This window comes from Catharus ustulatus, chromosome 2 (assembly GCF_009819885.2).
Source record: "Catharus ustulatus isolate bCatUst1 chromosome 2, bCatUst1.pri.v2, whole genome shotgun sequence".
In the NCBI taxonomy this organism is placed as follows: Eukaryota; Metazoa; Chordata; class Aves; order Passeriformes; family Turdidae; genus Catharus; species Catharus ustulatus.
Genome location: NC_046222.1, coordinates 13,405,271 through 13,429,031, shown reverse-complemented (window position 1 = coordinate 13,429,031; position 23,761 = coordinate 13,405,271). Strand labels below are relative to the sequence as shown.

The 23,761-nt window shown below is 39.7% G+C and overlaps 1 protein-coding gene across 2 annotated transcripts in view; it reads right to left on the bottom strand.

Moving 5' to 3' along the window:
- NCAM2 (neural cell adhesion molecule 2) overlaps nucleotides 1-19,836 on the bottom strand; it is a 266,003-nt gene extending 246,167 nt beyond the window's left edge. For both annotated transcript variants that reach the window (XM_033087058.1, XM_033087059.2), the window contains exon 1: nucleotides 19,670-19,836. In XM_033087058.1, coding sequence (XP_032942949.1) covers nucleotides 19,670-19,721 — 52 coding nt within the window. In that variant the 5' untranslated portion in view covers nucleotides 19,722-19,836. The remainder of the gene's footprint in view (nucleotides 1-19,669) is intronic.
- Nucleotides 19,837-23,761: the final 3,925 nt, after the last annotated feature.

The following is a 23,761-nucleotide window of genomic DNA, read 5'->3' as shown; positions in this document are numbered from 1 at the left end:
TTTCAGAGATGTTTTTAAAAGCAATGCTTTATTTCTAAATTACATGCCTTTCACTGAATTACGTTTAGCCAAACCTATTTAGGGAATACAGGTGGAAATCCTATGGTTAGTGTTTCGCAAAACACTAAAAACTGTGCTCTAATACGGAATCATTTATGAGATGTATCAACTAAGGACATATTAAATTGGAGTTATGATGCCATTTAATGATTTAATGCGAGACTGGAAGAGCATTTGAGCGTGGACCAGAAATAGAAAACAGGTGTTTCCAAACAGTCCAGAACAATCAGGCTGCATTATACACTAGAATCACATGTATAGGGAGTTGCAAGAGCAGTTACATGGAGGCAGGAAGAAATCAGCATCCTCTAAAACCTGTGTGAGCTTGTGTACCTCACAAAGTGTCACCCATGTCTTCTCATGGAATACAAGGGTCCAAGGTTTCTGACCAAAGAAAACCCATTCAAGCAATTATTAGGTGATAAACAGGATTCACCATAATTGGAAATAAATGACTGGAAAACATTGTCGTCCACAAAATATAGCTAGAAATAAATAATGTACTTTGACATATACATTAATATGTTGATATACTTCGAAATCATATGAACTGAACATTAGCAGTGGTATAAATTTCTTTCCCCCATTGATTACATTGGTATTCATCAGATATATCCAACTGGAAAAATGTGACCAATATTGTATGATTTTTTCTTTTTTGGTGGCAAATCTTAAAACCTAAATGACAGAGTGACATAATTTTAAACTAAGGCTTAAGTAACTTGGATTTGCATGGCAGAGTATTTACAAATAAAAGAAAAAAATGTTAAGTTACAAACTTTGGAAGCCTATCCTGCCAAGCAACTGCTGTTTCATAAGAGAGGATATGAAACATTCCACACTCTTTCCACTTGTCCTTTCTTTTCAAGGAATGTGTGGAACTAGACTTTGACATGTTGAATGTAAGTTATTTGCTGGCACTATGATTCTCTGTTTTTTCTTAGGCAAAGATGTTTCTAAATCACTGACTGAAACCTTAAATAGAGCACATTTAGGAAACATTTGCCTATCTTATGGGTATCCAGTTTTTGCTGTCTGGAAAGGTCAGAAAAGAACAGCTACATTAAATAAATTAATAACATAGCCATAGGAAAAAGGCAAAAATTTGTCTTATCATTAATTATTTAAAACATACAAAAGTCACAAGTAAAATTGTTCTCTTCAAGATGAGTCATTTTTAAGGTCTCCTCTGCAGAGGAAATACTGATTATTTTTTGTTTTCAATAACAATTTGGCAAAACTTACTTGGTTATGACTTCTCTAAGTACCAGATCTTTCTTTAAACATATTCAGAACAGTCTGTGTCAGTTCCACAAAAAAGTTATGCTTCTGTTTTTCTAATGGCCATAAGTTCTATTTTCTTCCACTTTTTGAGAATTGCTACTTATTTTGTGAAGTCAAAGCATTAAGAAACCATTTGTTTTGGTGTACAGGAGTGGACACTACACTTACATTTCAAAGCACTTGTGAAATGATACCTATTTTTCATCTCAAATTTTGGACTTAATTATCACAAATCCATAATGAGACCAAGAAATAAGTGAAAACTGAGATGATTCTCATGGCACAATAAATCCTTGCACAGATTTTACAGACCTAAAATTCTCGAAAATTTCCTGAACAATGATAATATTTAGAATGGATTATTTTAAGTATTAAATAGTTAATTTCCATGTACTTTTTCATTTACCCAATACAGACTTAAAGAAAAAATTTCAAGGTTTAATTCCAAAAATCACCCCAAAAGTGTTGTTAGCCTGGGTGCTTTAAATTAAGTTAATGATCCTAGTGTCCTGTAGGCACAGCATTACAACATCAACCTCAAATCAATTTACCCCATTAAAATCACTTAATTTTATATCAATATTTTTTTAAGGCTATTCCAATTTCCTTCACTCTTATGGACAGAATAATTATATTTTCAGACTAAAGATGTTTAGTCAGCTCAAACTCATTTTTTCCTACTTGAACTAAAGAATAATTCTCTTTCCTTCCATTTACCACTCTTGAATTGTTAAAGACTCCAAATATATCCCTCTCCACTCTGGAGTAAACAAACCCATTTGCTCACATGTCCTGATACACTTTCTTATCTTGCATGAACACTTATTCCTAAAAATGATTTAAAAACAACATTAAAAGAACAGATTTAATTGTAATATGGGAAAATGGAGCAAGTAAATAAAATTACTTATATTTTTCAGATATATGAGACTATAGGCTGTATTTATACATACAGCCTTGCACACTACTTGTGCAAGAGCAGCAAACCTGTACTGGCCAGACATATTTTACCTTTTATACACAAGTACAGAATTTTCCAGTGAATCTTCAGTTTCATTTAAGATCATGGGATGGAAATTATTTTCTTGTTAATTTTGGCTTTCACTTGCAATTCAAAAATCATCCTATCATTACCTTGCCATCAGGTTTTCTTTGCCCTTTTTAATACTTCCTTCCCCTCCTTACAGAATCTTGGCATTATGATAATAAATTTTAAAGATCTTGGATTCAAGAATGCATAGGATAAACTCAGAATGTGTTCTATCATCACCAGCAAGAAGAGGTACTAAAAGTAACAGTTGGAAATTATGGTGGGAGTGGTTGAGATTTCAGAAAGATCTGAGCTGTAAGTGTATAACTTGAGTTAAAGATGGTTTGCATATCAAATGGGAATTACTAGATTTTTTAATTTAGGTATCTGAAATTGTTTTGTTTTTTTTTTCCTAAGGCTTACAGGTCTCCAACCAGAAGGGTGAAGGAGAAGAGAAAGGAGGGGGTGGAGGGAGAGAGACAGAGTACCATTACTGTTTCCTACCATGCACACTAAGTTAAGCACAGGATTTGACAAACAAATCCTGCTAGTGAGTCACAACCACTTGTACAGATACAGACAATTATGCATTGCAAAGATAAAACATTCTGACTCCTGCACAGGGGAAGCCCTGCCTGAAGTCCTTTGAAAGGAAACAGCACTCCAGTGTAAGAAGGAAACTATGGGAATGGGTGTGGGGGTGGCACAGAGCAGGAGAAAGGAGTGCTGAGGGTCTGGGATTCACAATCTGCACATTATGCCCTCTGCATAGGCTGCCTCACTGGAACTATGTTGAGAGCTAACATTTCACTCCACAAATACATAGGAAAAGTCTAGAATTTCTAGCCATACAAAGATCATTTCCCTCCCTACTTCACTCTCTTAACATACACAACTTATTTTACAGAATTTAAGAAATGGTAGGCTCTTCCACACCTTCCTTATATTTAAAAATTCACCCAGCAGTCTAGCTTGCTGCCAACCACTTACTGAAACCACCTGTTCAGAATGACCCAAATTTGTGTTTTCCAGAGGGTGGTTTTGTTTGGCTGGGATTTTATAGATGTATAACAGTATAGATTTCCTCCTGTTGGTAAATTACTGACATGTCATTGCACGGCTTCCTCTTCTCTGCTCTGCCTAATAGGACATCCAAACCTTTCACTTGCTGCAATCTAAAAATAACAGTGCTCAAATGAACTAGTAAAAGAAATTAATTCTGCATCTCGGCAAAGTTCTATCACCTACCACCACTGAAAGAAAAAAGCCTGAATCTGTCCTCTTGTGCAATGAATTGAATATGACACCTGTTACAACCACCTATTTTGTCTTCATTTACTACCAGAATCTTCAAACTGAGCTCAGCAAGACAAAATATACACAAATACACCTATAAGAGAAAATAAAAGCAAAAAATGTCATAGGTATACTAAAATTGCAGTTTGAATAACAAAACTCTTCTGCTCAGATAACTGATTTAAAAATTGGAAAAGAAGAGGTCCACATGAAGCTGAAGAACTAATTAAAGATACAGAAAACCATTTCCATTTCACTTGCAGAGGAAAATTTGCCAAAAACCATAAACATGAATATTACATTATTGTAACTTTGTGCAAACAGCCTGTAAACTTAAGTCCCAAACATTAATAATTAGAACATGCATGTCTGTGAGGAGGAAGAGTATTATTATCACACTTCTCTAAACTGATTTTGCACTTCATTTCAGATAATCCCCATACTCTCAAGTTCTCTGAATAGGTTTTTAATTTCTTTTTCTTTCTTGTGATATCTTTTTTTCTAACTAGTATCTCAAATATTCTAACAGTTCAAGAGCGATTTCCTGGAGGATCATTTTTGGCGGGGTGGGGTAGAGGGAAGGAGGAAAAGGGGTGTTGGTGTTTTGCTTTACATGAGTGAAACAGAAGCTCAGATACTGAATGATATAACTCTTTATTGAAAATTACCTGTAACTGACCATCACTTTGTCAGATAACTCCATTATCCAGTTATCTGGCATATTTTGACTTGAAGAATCAGCTAAGCATTTTCAGCCACCTAAAAACCCCTCCTAGAACTGGTTCTTTTTCCCAGTGGTTTTAAGAGCCTGAGGATTTTAGATACAGAACGTACAGTACTTCCCTTTCCTTTGAGGCTGTTTCTGCCTTTTAAACTAGCTGTTAACTAGTCAAGAAACAATGAACTGTATTTGTTACAGCTGACACATTCAGAAGTTAATCGTTGACATAGATTTGGCAGCTATCCCAGTACAGGAAAAAAAGAATGTATGGATTCAAGCTACTTGGCATTCTGGTCAGAAACAAGCACCAGCAACATGAGAACGAACTCTGCACTCAAAAAGGTCTGTCTTTCAGAAGGCTGCATTAAAGACTGGAGATTAAATAAAACATCTTGTTTACCAAAGTGACAGATTTGGTCTGTAAAAATCAACAATCAGGATTAAAAATCAAGGAATATAACACATGCAACAAACTAATATCTAACAAAATTATAACTGGCTTCTCAAGGAGCCTATTTAAACACGAGAACAACCCCCACATTTTCATTAAAGTAATAAAAGGGATTTTTAAGAAGCGTTTTAATTTTCAAGAAATATTTAAATGCTAATTAAAGATAAGAGAAACTGAAAAATATTTATTAAAGATCCAACTGAAAAGAGAAATTAAAACTATTCTGTACACACACACAAAAGTCCTTGTATTTCTGAGCAAGGCTGCCATTCTGTTGAGTTACTCCAGTGATACATTATGATTAAAATTGATAGCATGTATCTTGTTTGTGTTACTGTAAACTATACTTTTGTACATCTGAGTAATCCCTACAGAAAGACAGAAAAGGGGTCTTGTTTTAACCCTGCAGAAGCCAGGAGGGGAGCAGTGCCTCTCAGTCCTCTGCAGAAGCAGTGCAGGGGCACGTGTGTGTGCCTCTCATGCCATCACCACGGCTGCAAGCAAGGAAGCTGCCCAAAACATCCCTTTCAGTAACTCAGTGAATGTACACTGAACAGCATCCAAGCACCAGAATAGTTACATAGAAGATATGCTATTGACTTTGAAAAAACAACTATATATATCCATTTCAAAGGCACATCGTCGTTTTTTCCAAGTTGTCTGGGGAAGAAGTGCAAGGATGAATATTCATAGATCAGCAGAAGGAGGTGGCAATTGATTTTATAAATTTATGAAATATGATTGGCTTAAGATATAAAATATGCACTTTCAACAGCCTTTACATAGAGGTTTAAAGCCTTTACTGAAATGCTGGGTCCCCAGCTCTCTACATTGCCCAATATATATGAGTTACATCAGTTACTTGTACAGAAGTACAGCTGCATTCTTGGTACCTCTCTTCTCTTTACAATCCCCTTCTTGTTCTTCCACTCTTCCAAGTCTCTTAGACCTAACTCTAAATAAATTATGCTGCTGTTTATACAGCCAATCCAATTTGCAGCAATAGATAACCTCTTGTGTGTACAAACAGTGAAAGGGACACATAAATTTTGCCCCTCTAATTACTCTGTACTCTCAGTTGTTTTAAGGGATCAGGGAACATGCATTCCAATCTACATTCCAGAGCCCTCCCCATTTCTACTGAGGGATTAAAGAAACTACACAGGGTTGCACCAGCATTTGGTACCCTGTAAACTACTCACTCAAGACACCTGCCTAAGTAAGAATATTGCCTTTTTAGAACATTAACACATGATCAAACATGTAGAATTATTTAGCTATTTCTATATTTTAAACTAATGTTATCAGTAATTAATTGTGCATTAGTATTTCAATGTGTGTGTGGATCAACACCAAATCACCTGTGTTTAAATGGACACAAAACTCAGAAAGACAAAAGAAGGTCCACCTTCACTCCCAAAAGATACAAAACCACAACTACAGATATCCAGCCTGGCAATTTTAGCAAAAGGAGTTTGCAAGAAAAAAGAAAAAGCTTGGTCAGGCTCTGAACATGTCAGTACTGGCAACATCTGTCTCCCCCAGTTTCATGCACCTGAAGCATTACCAGTCCAGCATTCACAATCAGCTGAGAACACCAATACAGACTGATTGGCCATGGAAGTAAAACAGTTTGCTTATTCTGTTTAATTCTTCAAAGAGATAGGTGCAGACAGCTCTTATTTCAAAACTACAGAAAAGTAATTTCTGATGCAGTGTCAGAATAGTGAGAGTGAACATAAACATTTAAATACAAGTCTTACAGGTTATTTTCACCCACAAGAGGGTGTTTATTTGGCTTTGTGCTGGGTTTTGTTTTTGTTTGTATTGCTCTTCCTTCACCCCACCAATGTATTTTCCCACTGAAAAGCACACTTCTATTTTGATTCCCTGATTTCTTAAAAGAACCGCCAAGCATTCCCCTCACTAAAGAAAGATTTCTGAGGGATACTTCTTAGGATTCTAAGGAAACGTCAAATCAAGCCCACCAAACATTCCAGCCTCAGTTTAGGCCCATTTGAGACGGAGCTCCCGGAATCAACATGGAAAACACCAAAGAACAACAGTAAAAGCAATTTACAGTCAGCACATATTTTCATGTCAGTTTGGACTCTGTATCACATCATAAAATAACAGCAGGATGACTGCTAAAGCATTGAAATGAAATCAAAACAGCCAGTTCAATTCTGGATTCATGATGGAGTCTGACTTTTCTCAAGTTTAAGATTAATTTCACATCAATTAAGGAAGAAAAAACCATAGATGCATGACTTCATTCATATTTTAATTTTTGTAAGACAATAGGAAAAGTATTTTTATAATGTAAAGGCAAAAATAAAAGAAAAACTATTTTAAAACACCCCCCCAAAAAAACCCGAACAAGCAAATAAAAAAAAAAAACCAGAACCCAAGAAAAACAAGTAAATATTTATTTATGTAGAAATTAAACCTTACACAAAGGTATTTCATGAACAATTAAAGACAGACTGAAAATAGTATTTTCTTTTTTTTGTATAAAAGTGTTTACTGTGAAAAGTAGCTTTTGCTTCACTGTGCAGTTTTGTTTTTTTCCTAACAGCTGCTTAGAAAAACTTATATTTTCATTTCTGCTGTTTCAGTAATTCTTCGTCATAGACATGTGCAGCTATTTTTAGGATTGAATTTCAGAAAAAACCATCAGGTAATAGAATTTTAAGAGCAGGGATTGTCTTCCAGTCTTTTGAGTTTCTTTGTGAAATTTGATGCTTTCATTAGGAAAAAATATCCATGGAAAGGGTGGTAAAACAGACTTCCCAGGAAAGTGGTGGAGTCTCCATCTCTGGAAGCATTCAAAAAATGAACATGGCAGAGCACACGGTTTAGTGGTGAGCATGGTGATGATCCTGGGTTGATGGTTGAGACTCCTTGACAACCTTAACAATCCCATGATTCTATAAAAACATTTCTGGACTATGAAAACAGAACACTTTGTTTGAGCAGCCCTACCCTTTTAAAGAAATAAAAAAACAGTAAAAAACAACATCAAAAAACCCCAAAACCCAAACAAAAGAAAAAACAAACAGAAAACCCCACTACTAACCAAGAAGCATCTCTTGGAGGACAACATGAACCTTCAACACTCAGGGCTCCTCCTTCCCTACTACTTGAGTTTCCCATCTCTCCTCTGTTACAACACTGTTTTGTTTGTTTGGGTTTTTTTTTATCAAATGTCCATAAAAGTAATTAGATAATTCAATCATTTTCATAGGTAAAAACTGACCATCACTGCAGAAACAGAATTTTTTACAGGAAGACAGACAGGGTTGTTACTTATTTAATACCTGTAGGTCATAGGAAACAGAGTTGCTGTAGTTTTGAAGATAAAGGTTTTTGCTGCAGTATTACCTTGCATTGACTTATATGTCTAAAGACCAGAGTATCTAAAAACCTTTGAGAACACTCCTCAGTGAGCTTTACAATCTGGAAAATGGTCACAAATATATTTAAGGTGCAACAAAGCCATAGCAACATTCACTAAAAAAAAATAAGATTTCTTTAGAATAACTTTTATAATATTTACACAATTATGAAGTCATTTTAAAAAAAAAATTCTGGTACACTCACTGGCTGCAGTTATCTGTCCTGTTTTAAAATGAGCACAGAGGAATGGAAATCAGAATTCCATCTAACAGCAGAAGGGCATTTCCCTTGAAAATAACAATTTTTTGGGTTTGCATAGTTGTGTTTTATTTTTTTCCCCCAAATCAGATAATATATAACTAAAAATGCAAAAATACACGATTCACAGAGAAGCCTATTTCTTTTCATCACATTTTTACTACTACTACTACATTTTTACATCTTCTCTTTTATGAAGCAGATAGTGTTCACTCATGTACCTAGGACCACAAAAAAATCAAAGGCTGTCAGAGTATGGCACAAAGGACTGCACCGAGTAAAACAGGCAATTCCTGAGATTTTAGAAAACATAAGAATATTTTTGTTTAAACTAATGTTTGCAAATGATATGAAACTGAATATAAGATCAAATTTTTTTTTAAATCAGCAGCATATACAAAAACCATGCGCTCAGAACTGTAACATGCACTCACAGTGAAAATCTGTATCATGACAGTAAACAGAATTCTATCAATTTTCTTCTGAGAATGGTAAAATTAGAGCAAGTCTACCACAAGTTTAGGAGAACTTTATAAAAACACCACTCTGAAAGAGTTCTTCAACCCAGCAGCATAATTTGTATACATGCACAGGCTGTATAATCCAAAGACAGAATTTGAATTCACAGAAAAGCAATGCACAGGTGCTGGAAAGGATTTTTTTGACTAAATGCTGGCACAAGTCCGTGGAACATCTGAACGCTCAGACAGTGGCACTTACAGACCTGCAGGCATGACCTGAATACTGAATGTCTAAAGAACAATTTTGACCAGTGTCACAAAGCCACAGACCAAAACAAACAAGCAAATCAAAACTCTCAAAGACTCAAGCAAATCCAAGTGATTAATTTAGTGATGAATTTTCATACTGAATGGTAAACTCAACACAGTTATAGCCTGGGCTGCAGCTAAGTGCCTGTGAGGATTAATTGCAATTTTTGCATATGTTCCCAGAGGGAGGTAATGAAATCAATAGTTCACAATATTTACAATGTATTTTTGGATTTGTTTTTAAAAAGCACAGACAGAAATACTGTTTTTGTCTCTTGTACTTTATCTCTTGAATAGAATCTGGCACACTAGAACACCCCTTTAGTTTCTAGTTCTTCCATGCTCTTGGATTAGCCCCACATTTTTTCATCACTACTTATAAACATGCCAACTACTTAAATATACATGAGGTTAGAGCTTGATTTTTCTATTCTTCACTGAAACAAAATTCCCACATACTCATATGGAATTTATACAACTCCTGAAAGCTTCAATCAGACCCTGAAAAGTGCAATCAGTACAATCGCTGTAACACTTGACTTCAGTGGGAGTTCTGTGGCTGCAGGGTGTGCACAGTTCTGTTAGAACTCATCTCACATAGCACCTTTTTCTTAAAATAAAAGAAAATAAAAGTCTGGAGATGTGGCATTCATATTATACCACAGACAGTCTCCACTGGGAGAAGTCAGCATTAGCTTCCATTTAATTCAGAATTTGGGTATTGCTCTCCAACAGAGAAAGCACAGGAGTACATGAATTGCTGAATTATTTATTACAGATAGCAATGCCCAGCTGGATATAATTCTTCTTAAATTCCAAGATGAATAAGACAAGATTTACAAACTTAGAATTCATGAACAAATACCAAACAGAAAGCAGCAAAACCAAAGATTCTATTACAAAACAGAGATTCCTTATATCAGATCATTCAGGTGATTAGCAAAAAACACATTTAAATGTTGTGTGATGTTGTCTTTGCAATTCTCTATTACTGCTAAAATAAAATAAAAATCAAAGAAATGCAAAGAATTTAAGGCTGCACTATGTAAGAACTGGTGCAGCCTCACATTAAGTGCTGTGTGCAGTTTTGGTTACGTGAATATAGGAACTATATTATATTATATTAGAGAACAAGGATGGTGAAGGGTCTGGAGTTGAAGCCATGTGAGGAATGGCTGAGGTTACTTGTTCTGTTCAGACTGGGGGAGACTGAGGGGAGACTTCACTGCAGTTACAACTTCCTTGTGAGGGGCAGAGGAGGGGCAGACATTGATCTCTGCTCTGTGGTGACAGGGACAAAACCTGAGGGAATGGCCTGGAACAGCATCAGGGGAGGTTTAGGTTGGATATCAGGAAAAGGTTTTCACCCACTGCTGGTTGGGCACTGGAACAGGCTCCCCAGGGAAGTGGCCACAGCACCAAGCCTGACAGAGCTCAAGGAGCATTTGGACAGTGCTCTGTGGCACATGGTGGGATTGTTGGGGTCTCCTGCACAGGACCAGGAGTTGGATACCACAAGTGTAATTGGTCCTTTCTAACTCAGGACATTCTATGATTCTGGACCATCTTAAGACTAACAATACTTCTTCCGTCCTCTTCATATGCTCCAGAGTCACTGCTTTTTTGGTCAGAAATTAACACAGAAGGGGTTGTTTGGTCTGGTCTTTTTTTTTTTTTAATCAGTCTATATCCATTTACTCATGTATCAAGTTTTCTTTTAAAGTACCATTGCTCTTTCCGTGTGCTCATCCCTGGGAATCATCTTTGTAGCATTCAAATCTCTCTCAGCACTTATTTCACAAAGATTACTGCTAGACCAGTTTTAACCCTCACCCACTTGTAAGGCACAACTTGCAACACTGATCATAGTGCAAAAGAGATAAACAAATTAGGGAACTAACTATCAAGTAGAAAAAAAAAATAAAAATTCACTGGAAAGCCTATGTAGCATGTAGTTCTGAGTCCATCACAGACCATCACATAAGAGATGGGCAGCTTCTCTGTTACGTGCAATTATGAATGCCACAGAAGAGCCAAGTAAGGAACTGGTACAACTGTACTACTTACAAAACCACAACTAAAGGATTGAACATTATTTTTTCAGAGTTCTTTTTCTCTTGTGTAAGTTGTTGACACACTGTACCATGCAGATCAAAGTACTGGCAGATTTAAGAACAAATTCAAGCAAGAAAGATCTGCCAAGATCATTAAGGAAGATCACACAAATATAACCTGACATATCCCTGAACATTGTAGGTGCACTGACAGAAGTATCACACTCTTCCTGCTCTGTAGTTACTTGTTCCTTTGTGACTCCTGCTTTGAGTCTCTGTTGAGGTCACTGGAGTATATCAATCTTTTTCTGATCCAGTAAGCACATTAGTTTGTGAGTATGGTATGTTCAAGAACTTCTTAAAAAATGCTATATTATGATACTCCAGATAACTGATCTCCAGTACATTTAATATATCCTTGTTTACTGTCCTCTTCCCCATAAATTAACTACACTGGATCTGTAGTTTATTCTGCTTTGACTAATTAGAATAACAATATCGTAATATTAACAATACTTTGATTACGTATTTCCTGTTACAATAAAAAAAATCCTTCTATCATCAGTTAAATAAACTATTCATAATAAGAGGCAATTCCTCCTTTTTATATCTATCTGTATCACATCTTTATGTCTTTCTAGTTTAAAATACTGTATTATTTAACCATGGACCAGAGTTCATGCTAGCCAAATTCAGTTGCAGTACAAAGGTCTACAAAGTTAATGGGTTTGAAATCACTTGCAGCTTGACTGAATCTGGTACATCTTTTAGTAGCAAGAAAATTGCTGGCAATGAGTGTTTTTAATCTGAATTCATACTATGCTCCAAATGTCACCTCTTGGGCAAAGTGGTCAGGACAGTGACTTGTTGTGTTATTTCCAAGTATGAAGCCTGGGTCATAGCTGGTATTGTTCCTTGGACTACAACTGCAATGCAAACAATCAGTTTAGTATTAGCTAATGGAAAACATCTTCTTGAAAAGTTTCATTTGTATCCTTATAAGTCATTCGTTTGCTACAGCTCTGCCTATTGCTGAATTATGAGGTTATTTATCAACCTTTGTCCACTGTTTAGCAGTACTACTCAAGTAATTAGAACATTAAATGAAAAACCAGTGCAGCCTTCTAAAGTGACAATATAAATTTTGTTAGGAGGAAAAATTTAATTCAGCAAAATGAAAATGAGCCACTTATATTTCCCTCTCAATTTTGTATTTTTTTTTTTTTTTTTACTGAGAGCCACTACATCTTAAATGAACATAAATTAACATATCAAAGATCTATGTTTTTTATGGAAAGCTAGATCTTGAAGGAACTTGTATAGTAAAGAGGAAATTTATTTCAGTAATGATAGGCAGGACTACTAAAAAGGCTGACAAAACCATGATAGTACTACGTGCAGCTTCCCAAATTTATCTGGATGTTATCCATCCAGAAACTGGATATTTCAGACAAGATTATACTTGGACCATGGAAAGTGGTAATGAATTACACTCTTGGTTAGTAGATCTCCAGGCTTGCCAAATATGTTTCTGAAGGACTTCTTCTCTTCATCCTATTTGCAATGATCTTTATGCATCATATTATAGAGTAGGTGAAACCAAGTAACCGCATTTTTTCTTTTCCAGAAGAGGCAGGAAGCAGGTAAAATATTTCAGCAGGTGTTTGGCTGCAATTTTTTAGCATTATTTTTAAACAGGCAGGAACTGTATAATCATTTTTTAGTTGATACACTTCATTGTCTCCTTCCCTCCCAGATTAACCTATTTGAGACAGTAAAATAATGCTTTTAAAGAACTGGTCCTTCTTGTCTCTCAGGTAAACACAAACAACTCAATGGACATTCTCCTATGACTAGAATTAGTAGAGTTTGGCTACAGTCATGGAATATCTTGGATTGGAAGGGATTTTAAAGATCATCTCATTCCAACCCCACTGCCATGGGCAGAGACATTTCCCAGGTTGCTAGACCAGGTTGCTCAGAGCTCCACCCAGCCTGAACTTGAACAATTGCAGGGATGGGGCATTCAGAGTTTCTGTGTGAATCCTGTTCTAGTGCCTCCCAAATGACAACATTCACAGTTATCCCATTATCTAAGTACTAATTTAGAAATATCTCATCCTGAAGTACATCATTAGACTTGTAGTTCAGGCGATTACTCCCATGAGCTCATTAATGATCCAGTTGCTAATGGACCAATGCAAAGAGAAATTTTCTGTTAATCATAATTTCCTCAATCATAACACAGACATAGATGGACAGTGTTGCCTATCTCACACTATTTCAAAAATAAAAGCTGGTTACCTCCTGCCATTTCAAGAGATGCTTCATAGACTCCAGTGAACCCACTTAGAATCAATGGATTCCTGCTAAGAATGAACCTCTGGTTTAGTGCTTCCATGGAGCCACTCAAATGCAGGACACTCAAAGGCTTGTCAGTCTTGTGAAGGATTTCTAAGTGTTGGTGCCTGTATTCTTTGTGTCCTTTCCACATAACTTTTATTAACACTTACATGGATTGTTTCCCATTCGCAAGAATTATAATATCACAAGATGTCACCACAAATAGTTGTAACTGGATAAATGACTCTCCCTGTTTTCCTTCTTTCTAGTCAATAAATTAAAAGGTAGATTCTCTGCTCATTTACATAAAAAAAAAAAAGAAAATGTCTTATCCAATAATGATATCGTCAGTCAACATATAACAGATAATGCAAAAATTCAGGCATGTAATAAAATAAGGACCTTGGTACCCTCATTTTTGAAGACACTCCATTAAAGATTCTATGGCATAAGATGAGGCATCTGAAGAGTATCTTTTTGTTTTCTTAATTAACTCTTTAGTTTCCTGATATACTTTAAAAATACACAAATCAATTCAAACACAGTTTTAAGAGGAACTGAGCTACAAAAGTAGTAAAAATATTTCGTTAAAGAATGCAGAATTACGTAACTGAAGCTGGACATCCTCAAATTCTTGAAGTAACAGCAAGAAGTTCTCTGAACATCCTATTTAATACTAAAAATTATTCTGAGTTTTAAACTAGTTACCAAAAATTGAATATTCTAGTCAAACACCTTAACTAAGAAGCAGTTAAATACACCAAGGGGGAAACCATGATGCTAGGTCAGAATTAGGTCAAGATTAATTGCTTAGATCAAAAAAAAAAAACCTGGTGTTAATATGTAAGTCACCAATGGCCTGAATCTAGTCCATAAGATTTGAACACCTCAGGTTATCAATAAGTTCTTCCTCCAGTCTCTCCTATTTGTGAATTTCAAGAGACATTGAAAATGAGATTCAAATGGCCTGTAGAGCTTCAGCACACACTTCATCAGTTCTACTGCCCTTGTTTCTTAAGGCAAACGTGTCTCCTTAAAACAACAAGCAAACAAAACCAAAACCACAACAAAGTGTTCCACAAAAATACCCCCAAGCAAACAAATAAACATCTTGCATGAATTAGTTGATATAAAATCTGAATAACAGTCATTATCCAGATTCTTTACCTGGAGTAGCTCACATCCTACTCTTTCAATAATAGATTTTCAACTCAGAGACACAAATTACAGTGAAGTTAAAACATGTGCTTCCCAAAATGTCATATTAACTTGACTCAATTGTACTGGACTCAAATGGCATGTGCTGAATGTAACTGTGGGATTACGGGAGTAAATTGAAAGAAAATCAGTAAGTAAACATGAACCACTTGCAAAAGGTGCCTCTAAGAAAAGGTCAGTGAAAGGGCAAACAAATACTGCATTTGTTCTCAAAATATTTGTTGAAGAAGGTGGCCATGAAAGGCAAATAATACATAAATTAGTCTTAAAAATTCAGCAGCATTTCCATAAATAAAAATAATGAGTTATCTAAATAAATGTGTTGTGCTGTAAAAGTCCAAATGATGCTATTCAATCTCTTAGACAATACTTTAAAGCTCTATGTGCATGACTTTATTGTTCACATGTTTCATGATTTAGCGTTACTGCAAATGATAAAGTCTCTCTAATTCCATTTGTATGGGAGTGTATGAAATAAAGCTCCCTACTTATTTCTCATCTACCTATTTTTAAGTTGATGTTCAGAATTCCTTATCAGTTAAGGTTTATTTTCAGGCAGATATTTTGATTCTCATATTTACCTGAATGTAGCCTAAAATAGAAAAATCAAACATCATTTTGTCGGATTTTTGTTTATTTTAGAAGGGTGAAAACTGAAGAAAAGATAACAGCTGTATTTTTAATCTTAATGCAGTTGTACAAATCAGCTGGTAGTAGAAAACAATGTCTGGTTAAAGTCTCAGGATCTGCTTCAGATTTCAGTGTGTAATAGTAAATAGGAGTCCCATTTAATCCAGGAAGCAAAATCACTGATCTCAAAAATTACTGAATGTCATGGGTTCACTACTCAAAAAGCAGCAGGGTTCTAGACTGGTGGTGAGTCAGATACACACGCTTGGCATCTCCCCAGGAGGATGTTCCTTATTAACAAGCAGTCCCTTTAAAGCACTTGTAAAGAGAAACTCTTCAGGAAACACAAGAAGAAATTCTGTATCAAAGCAGTGAAAAGAAGAAACTTGAAGCACAATGTACTCACTCCTATGAATCTGCGGTACAACCAGGAAATAGATTTAAATTCTAGAAGCAAAACATTTTCTACAGCAACTTTAAAAAAATTTGCTAACCTAAAGAAATATGTATTATGCAGAGTGGTAAAACAAATATGATTTTACAATCTGGGAATACGTCCATTTCACCCAATTCAAACTCAGTGTCCTCAGACACTGGTAAAAACCAAGAAAACTTCTTTATAACTACATATCTTAAAAGGCAGATTTACAGAGTGCAGTATGTTCTTTTTTGGTTTGTGGTATGGTGGGGAGTCTGTGTGTGTGTTTTGTTGCATTTTCTTTCAATTTTATTAAAGCAAAGCTAATTCAAGATGGATAAATTGTCTGGACGGCTCTGAAAGGTTAAGAAAAAAATCCTTTTGTTTCAGCATAATAACACTGCCAGTTAAACTCCTCCCTTGTGATGAAATTAGGAGAGAGAATATTTGGCCCTGGTAGATAATTATGACATTCATAAGCTCTTAACATAAGGGGCTGGGGGAGGGGTGGCTGTCTGCTACTTGTTCTCAAACTGCTCTGATTTTCTGGAACAGAAACAAATACAGCACAGTTCCCTCTCTCCAGTCTTAAACACCAGCACTTCTCAAAGAAAAGGCTTCAGTCATTCTTCATAAAATCTACTGCAGCTACATTCCTTCAAAATATAAACCTTGAACCTGGGACTTTCAAGATTTCCAAAGCAAATCATCCAAATGTAGTTACTGACTTTTTCTTAGCCATCCAAACTATCTAAAAAGTCATCATTTAATACTCACAAAATAATGCTTTTCTTAAAACAAACCAGAAAAGTTAACCCTCACAAGCACCACAATCTCATTTGATGATGTAAGTTGATGTGCTCCCCACCACTGCATCCCCCTCCCAAAAAAAAAAAAAAAAAAAACTCAAGAGTTTTTGGAATAGCCTCTCAAAAATTGTTTTATTCACTTCAAGTAATGCTCAAGATTACTTCAAGGATTACTTCAAGGTGGTGTCAAAAAATGTTGTGTTCTCCCATTCCCATTTACTATGCCCTGCTGTGGATGAGGCTGCATGTTTCTGCTATTTCTACACTCAGTTAAAAAAACCTACTCTTCCTCTGCCAATGCAATTCCCTTCCTTTATTAAAAAGAACAAAATGAAGCTGTTTCTTTAAATTGAGGGAAATCACTTACTATCAATATTAGGTTTATTCAGCTTTCCTCCTATTCTTTCCACCCCTCTCATATGTATCCTATAATTTTTCAAACTCGGCTTAATAGTATCTGTAATTTCACTCCATTATTTATCTCCTGACATTTGTGATAGTAAGATACCTAAACTATACAATCCTCCTACGCTGCAGAAATCACACTTCACAAAGTCGCTTTCTACCCTTCCTCCGTCGGAGGAGGCACATTCCACATCTCGACGCACATCATTACACCCAGGTAGATCAATGCAAAGCCTGAAGGAAGATTTCCCGTTCTCCTCCCCCTTTGCCATCCCAGTGCCGGCTGTACCGAAAAGCCTCCGGAGCGTTCCCGAATCGCTGCTGCTCGGGAGACCGAGGTGGCAAAAGCAGGGAATCGCTCTCTATAGAAACTGAGAGTACCTACTGGCTTTGTGCTAATTGTCGCCTAAAGAACACGCCTGGATGGCGCAAGGTGTAGCCACAGATACATGGAAGGAACCTTGTCTCTTCCTTAAGCGCAACAAATCTCTGACCCAGCACAGGACACCGGGGATGGCACTCCAGCCCTGGGCAGGACACCGGGGATGGCACATCCTGCCCTGCACAGGACACCGGGACTGGCACACCCGGTCCCGCACAGGACAGACACCGGGGCTGGCACATCCTGCCCGCACAGGACAGACACCGGGGCTGGCACACCCGGCCCTGGGCAGGACAGACACCAGGGCTGGCACACCCGGCCCCGCACAGGACAGACACCGGGGCTGGCACACCCTGCCCGCAGGACACCGGGGCTGGCACACCCGGCCCCGCAAGGACAGACACCGGGGCTGGCACACGCGGCCCCGCACAGGACACCGGGGCTGGCACACCGGCCCCGCAAGGACAGACACCGGGGCTGGCACACCCGGCCCCGCACAGGACACCGGGGATGGCACACCCGGCCCGCACAGGACACCGGGGATGGCACACCTGGCCCGCACAGGACAGACCGGGGCTGGCACACCCGGCCCCTCACAGGACACCGGGGATGGCACACCCGGCCGTGCACAGGACACCGTGGCTGCTACACCGGCCCTCGCCGGCCCGGGGCTGAGGGCGAGGCCGCCCCGTCCCGGGCCCTGCCCGGCGCGCCGTGGAGCGGCCGCCCCCTGGTGCCCGGCGGCGGCAGCGCGGCCCGGGGCCGGTCCCCGCCGCTGCCGCTGTCACCCCGCCGGGGCGTTGGGGCTGGGTGCGGTTTATTCCTCCCCTAAAACCTCCCGAGGAAGGGGGATCGCCGCCACCCCCTCAGGTGCGGTAACGCAGCCTGGCACGGCGCAGGGGGGCAGCGGCAGCGGGGGCAGGGCCAGCCCGGCGCGGCTCAGCGCCCCGGCCGGACGCCGGCAACTTGTCCGAACAGTTTCCAAACACCGCGCTGGTTCTCTCTCATCCGGCGGCTCTTCCCGCACAGTGTCTTCAGGAGCACAAATCCTTAAGTAACCACGCATGGGACATCCGAAAATAAACAGATGATAGCGATATAATGTGTCAGCCCCAGAAAACAAACCGAACCCCGTGGCCGCACCACAACCCCCGAGTCCGCGTTTCTCGAAGCGCCGTACGTGTGCATAAAAATAAATAAATAAGTAAACAAATTAATAAATAAATAAATACATATGCACATACATATGCAAGGGACGAAGCGTGCCCGGCGCGCCCCGTGGCCCCGCACACCTCTGCCCCTGCTATGCTATTCCGTGGCACAAGGAATAGGCACAAGGAACAGGCACAAGGAGTAGGCACAAGGAACAGGCACAAGGATAGGCACAAGGAACAGGCACAAGGCTATTCCGTGGCACAAGGAACAGGCATAAGGCTATTCCGTGCCACAAGGCTATTCCGTGCCACAAGGGACAAGCACAAGGCTATTCCGTGGCACAAGGCTATTCCGTGGCACAAGGGCTCCGCACCCGCACGCAGCCCCGCGGCCCCGGCAGCGCCCTCCCCTCCGCGCCTCCCCCGAGCCGGGCTCGGTGTCCCGGCAGCGCGGGGAAGGAAGGGTCTTCCGGAGAGAAGAAACCCCAACAGGCAGACTTCAGGTCAGGTTTCTCACGGACTCTACCGCCAGCACTTCACCCTGCTCCTGAGAGCGAAGCCCGCACTGCCTTCCCCGCGGGCAGACGCGGATTTTAAAGACCAGTGCTCGGCAGATTTTGTGTAATCGCTTCATCTCTCACACACATTTATAGGGATCAAATCATAATTAAAAAAAAAAAAAAACAAAAAAACCCAAGCAAAACACGATGCAAAGCAGCTAAGTGCACTTAGCACTGTCCAGCTTATTTTTTTTTCCTCCTCATAAATGACATCTCTTGAAGACTGGAAAAAAAAAAAAAAAAAAGGTGGGCGATGAAGCAAGTTTTAGGTCCTTCTTAATTTGGTTCCAGGATAATGCATTGCTTTAATTTTTTAATATTTTTTCTCCGTTTCTTTTACGTTAATTTGAGCGAGCGGACAGCATAGGTGAGAATAAGAATTAAAATTTAAAAAAAAAAAAAAAAAAAAAGGCGGCCGCGCTCCTACCTTGCCCGCTACTGAGGAGCAATCCGAGCAGGTAGAGAGGCAGGAGGCTCATGTTCAGGAGCTCTCGCCGGTGGACAGTTCCAAGTTGGAGGATGCTCGGTCAGCCCAGGCAAACCCTGCCGCTGCTTGTGCCGCCGCCGCCGTGCGCGCAGCCCCGCACCCGCGGAGCGCCGCTCGCCGAGTGCCGGCCGCGCCTCCCGCGCCGCGCTATATCGGGGGGCCGCGCCGCGCGCTGGGGGCGGGCGCTCGGCGGGCCGGCGATCCCTCCGCCACAGCCACGGAGCGCGCAGATTCCTCCGCCGCACTCAGAGGTGGCGGCAGCGCCGGAGCATCCCACCCTGCATCCCTCCGTGCATCCCCTCTGGATCCTTCCCTCATCCCCTCCCCGCATCCCGCCCGCGGGGTGAGGCAGCTCCCCCCGCTCGCCGCCGCGGCCCCTCCGGAGCCCGCTCCCCCCGCCGCTGACGGAGGGGACACAGCCAAAGAAGAGAGGCGGCGGCTTGGCGGAGAATCCCGCTGGGAAGCCCCCGGCATCCCGGGAGAGCGCGGAGCGGCGCTCCGGCTGCCCGCGGGCGGGGATGCTCCCCGGGGCTGGAGCGGCCCGGGAACGCTGTTTCCATTCCCCGGAGCGGCCGCGGGGGCTGCGCGGGGCTGCGCGGGGATGCGCGGGTCCCCCGCTCCCCGCGGGCCGGGACGCGCCGCGGGAAGCGGCACCGCCGCGAGCCTCGCGTACGGGCGCGTCCGTAACTAATCCCGTCGGGTCTGTGTTCATTCAGCTGTCTAGGAATTCACTCGGTTTGACTTCTGTTATTAGTCAGCGGGGAAACGTACCTCTGCTATTCAGGGCTGCGTGAAATAAAACCGATAAAAAATGAATTGCTTACCGTTTGGATGCCTTGGTGCTGTCTGGCTGAGGATCTTGCTTTGTAAGGGAAAAAACCCGCAACCTGCACAAAGGGGTGGGTTTTTGTCCAGCTTGACTTTGAAGAGGTAATTCTTTTTGAGGGGGTTAATTAAGCTATAGGCTCCAAAGCGGCTTCCATAAATTTGTCACCTTACCACCTGTATGATATATGGAAGGAGATAGAAGTAGATTTATATTAATGTGAAGCAGTGATAGTGGATAATAAAGGATTAATCCAAATTAACACATCCCTAATATTTTTTCCCAACTGTTCCTTTGCCCTTTTCAAGAGGGTTTGGGGAGGAGGAGGGAGACAAGAAGTCCCTTTGCAGCAAACTAATATGAACCACATGATCAGTATCTACAGCTTGGCTCCTGCTACACAGTAATCTACAAAATTCTGAAATATAGGAAGAAGAAATATTTTTCTGGGAAGAGCAAGACAGGGGATAAAGTCTAAATTCTTTCCCCAGAGGGTGGTTTTAGGACACTATGGAACGTGGACAGAAATGGAGGTAAAGGGGAATGTGAAGGCTTTGTGCCATTGGCTGGTTGATCTACACCACGTAAATCAGAACCATATTGATCAGCTCCACACCTTACAGTCCTGCTCTTAAGATAAAGATTTTGTAATATGGTATAAAAGGAATAGATTCATATATATTATGTGGAATTGAACTGATATTCCTCATACAGTTTTGGAAATCCAAAATATGGCAACCTCAGCAAAGCCTTACAGGTCAGAATGGCATTTATATTTAGGAGGTGCTCTGCTCACTAACGTCGTGATTGATGCTTAATTGCAGGAACTTTTGGCAGCGGCCTTTAGTGCAGGTTCGGAAAGCACAGCAGAGGAAATTTTTGGTGACATTTTCCCAGGTAAGAAGGTTCCATTAGCCTTAGTACCCAACTACAGAAATAGCCATAATTAATAAATTAATACAGAAAGGCAATGAAAACAATCTTTAGATAAAAACTTTAAAAGATAAAAATAAAACTTGCTTGGCAAAAAACAAGAAACCCTCACTATTAAGTAGGTAGGATGCCAGTTTTATCAAATTTATCTTTAATGTTTTGGAGCATCTCCATCCATCAGAAGTGGAATAATTAGAGAAAATAAAAGGAGTTTTAATATATAAAACCAAATAACTTGCACACATACTTGAACATCTGTTATAGTCTACTTCAGTTGAGGGTGAGAAGCACTTTGATATGCACAGATTCAAAGAAGGAAATCCAGTACACATGCCCCACCACAACACAATACAGAAGATGTTGGAGGTTTCTTGCCCACAAGAATGCTGCTATCCAAGTTTGCTTATTTTAAATTATCAGTATGATGAGAATTTCACCAGTGTCAGATCTGATGACTGTTTCTTTCTCTTTTGAAATCAGGTGAGGATGCTCCTCTTCCAAACATGATTCCTTGTCCGAGACCTCTGCCTAGTTACTTGTCTGCAGCAGTTACCAGAGCGCACCATGTAGGCAGTCCACACATTGGTACAGCATTTGGAAAAACCTGTTGGTCCAGCTTTTCAAGGAAAAGAGGAGCATTCTTTTCACTACTCTGAATAATGGAGTAAAACAACAGAAGATGAGTACAAATCTCAAACATTCTTGTAATATCACTGTGAAATACAGATGCATCACTGAAGGAAGAGGCAGAAGCTGGTTTGCCATCAGTAAGCATGTAGCTCAATACTGTCACAAATCCCACCTAAAAGGTATGGGGTATATTTAGGTCCCTCCTCACAGAGGGACAGAGAGAGGAGGGGAGGAGGGGAACAAAGTACATAAGTATGCAGGATTTAATTGTTTCTGCTGCTCATGGAACAACTCATTAGTTAAAATAAAGATTTGTAAAAAATGTGTCCCAGTGAACCACAACAGCAAATCATGCTGAGGTCATGCCAACAGGGATTAGAGACATGCAGAAATAAAGCTCAAGTTTTCTGCCACCCAAATCTATATGACTCTTGGTGCTCATGACCATACATTAAATGAACCAAAAGATGAAAATTTCAAAGTGCTTGTAAAACAGTAAATGGCACCAGTAGAGACAGACCTGTATTATTTCCCATGCTTTGGTTTATAATGTTACTCCTCAGAGTGTGCTGTTTACTGAGGGGAAGGCTTAATGGAGTTTAATGGCTGTGCTTAGTCTAGGACATTAGAAAGCATGATTTCTGGATAATATCCCATGTATAATAAACATGCTGGCAGAAACAAACATGTCTTCATGCTATGTAAGTTTTAAAATCAAGAGCAGAAACAAACTACAGTGAGTATTATCCCACATGAGCTGCTAAGAGGAGCAGCATCAAGAAGTATAATGATCATTCTGCTGGGGCAGTTATTTCAAAGGTGAGGAAGTCGACTTGGACAGGTTCTCAAAGCAATTAAAATGCAACTCCAGTGACTGAAAGTCTTGCCAGAAAAATCTCAGGGGAAAAGAAGGGGAATTATTACCTAATGTTGCATGTTTGAGTGGTCCCTTAGATCTTTTGGGTTATCACACTAAGAATCAAAGTGGATATATTTAAGTTCCCTGTCTTTCACACAGTAGCCTCCAGCTTTCACAACTGTGTTACATGTGCAGCTTTTCTCCCACAAAGATTTACTAGCTGTGAAGTTTGCAAAAAGACAGCAAGAATTAATTTTCCCCCATGTTGCTTGCTTGTTTTGCTCAGTGAGATTATTTATACGGGAGTCTATCCTCCCATATGAATAAAAGTAGCAGAATTAGGTTCTGGCAACAGAAACATTTCAAGCTCTCATCACTACAACTTGAGTCAGTTTACAAGAACTGAGGATCTGTAAACTTGCTGTGACTGAACTTGTCAAGAAACATCTCCATGTTTTTTTTACAAGGATTATTTTATTTTTAAGTTGATTGATGATTGCATGTTCAATGCAAATGTAATTAAATATAGAAACTGAAATCTTGGTGATGATTCGATAATGGATATTTATACTGAAATACGTTCCTCAGTGGACATCCAAGTTGCCAGGACATCCAGTGGATCTGCTTACGTGTCTTCAAAACTTAAATGTTAAGGAGCACCTTAAAATTAGCTAAGAATTTTAGGGGACCGTATGGCAATGGCACAGTTACAAAAAAAAAGACCAAAAAACCAACTAAAAAACAACAAAGCAGAGAGATCGTATATCTGAAAATAACTCGTGAG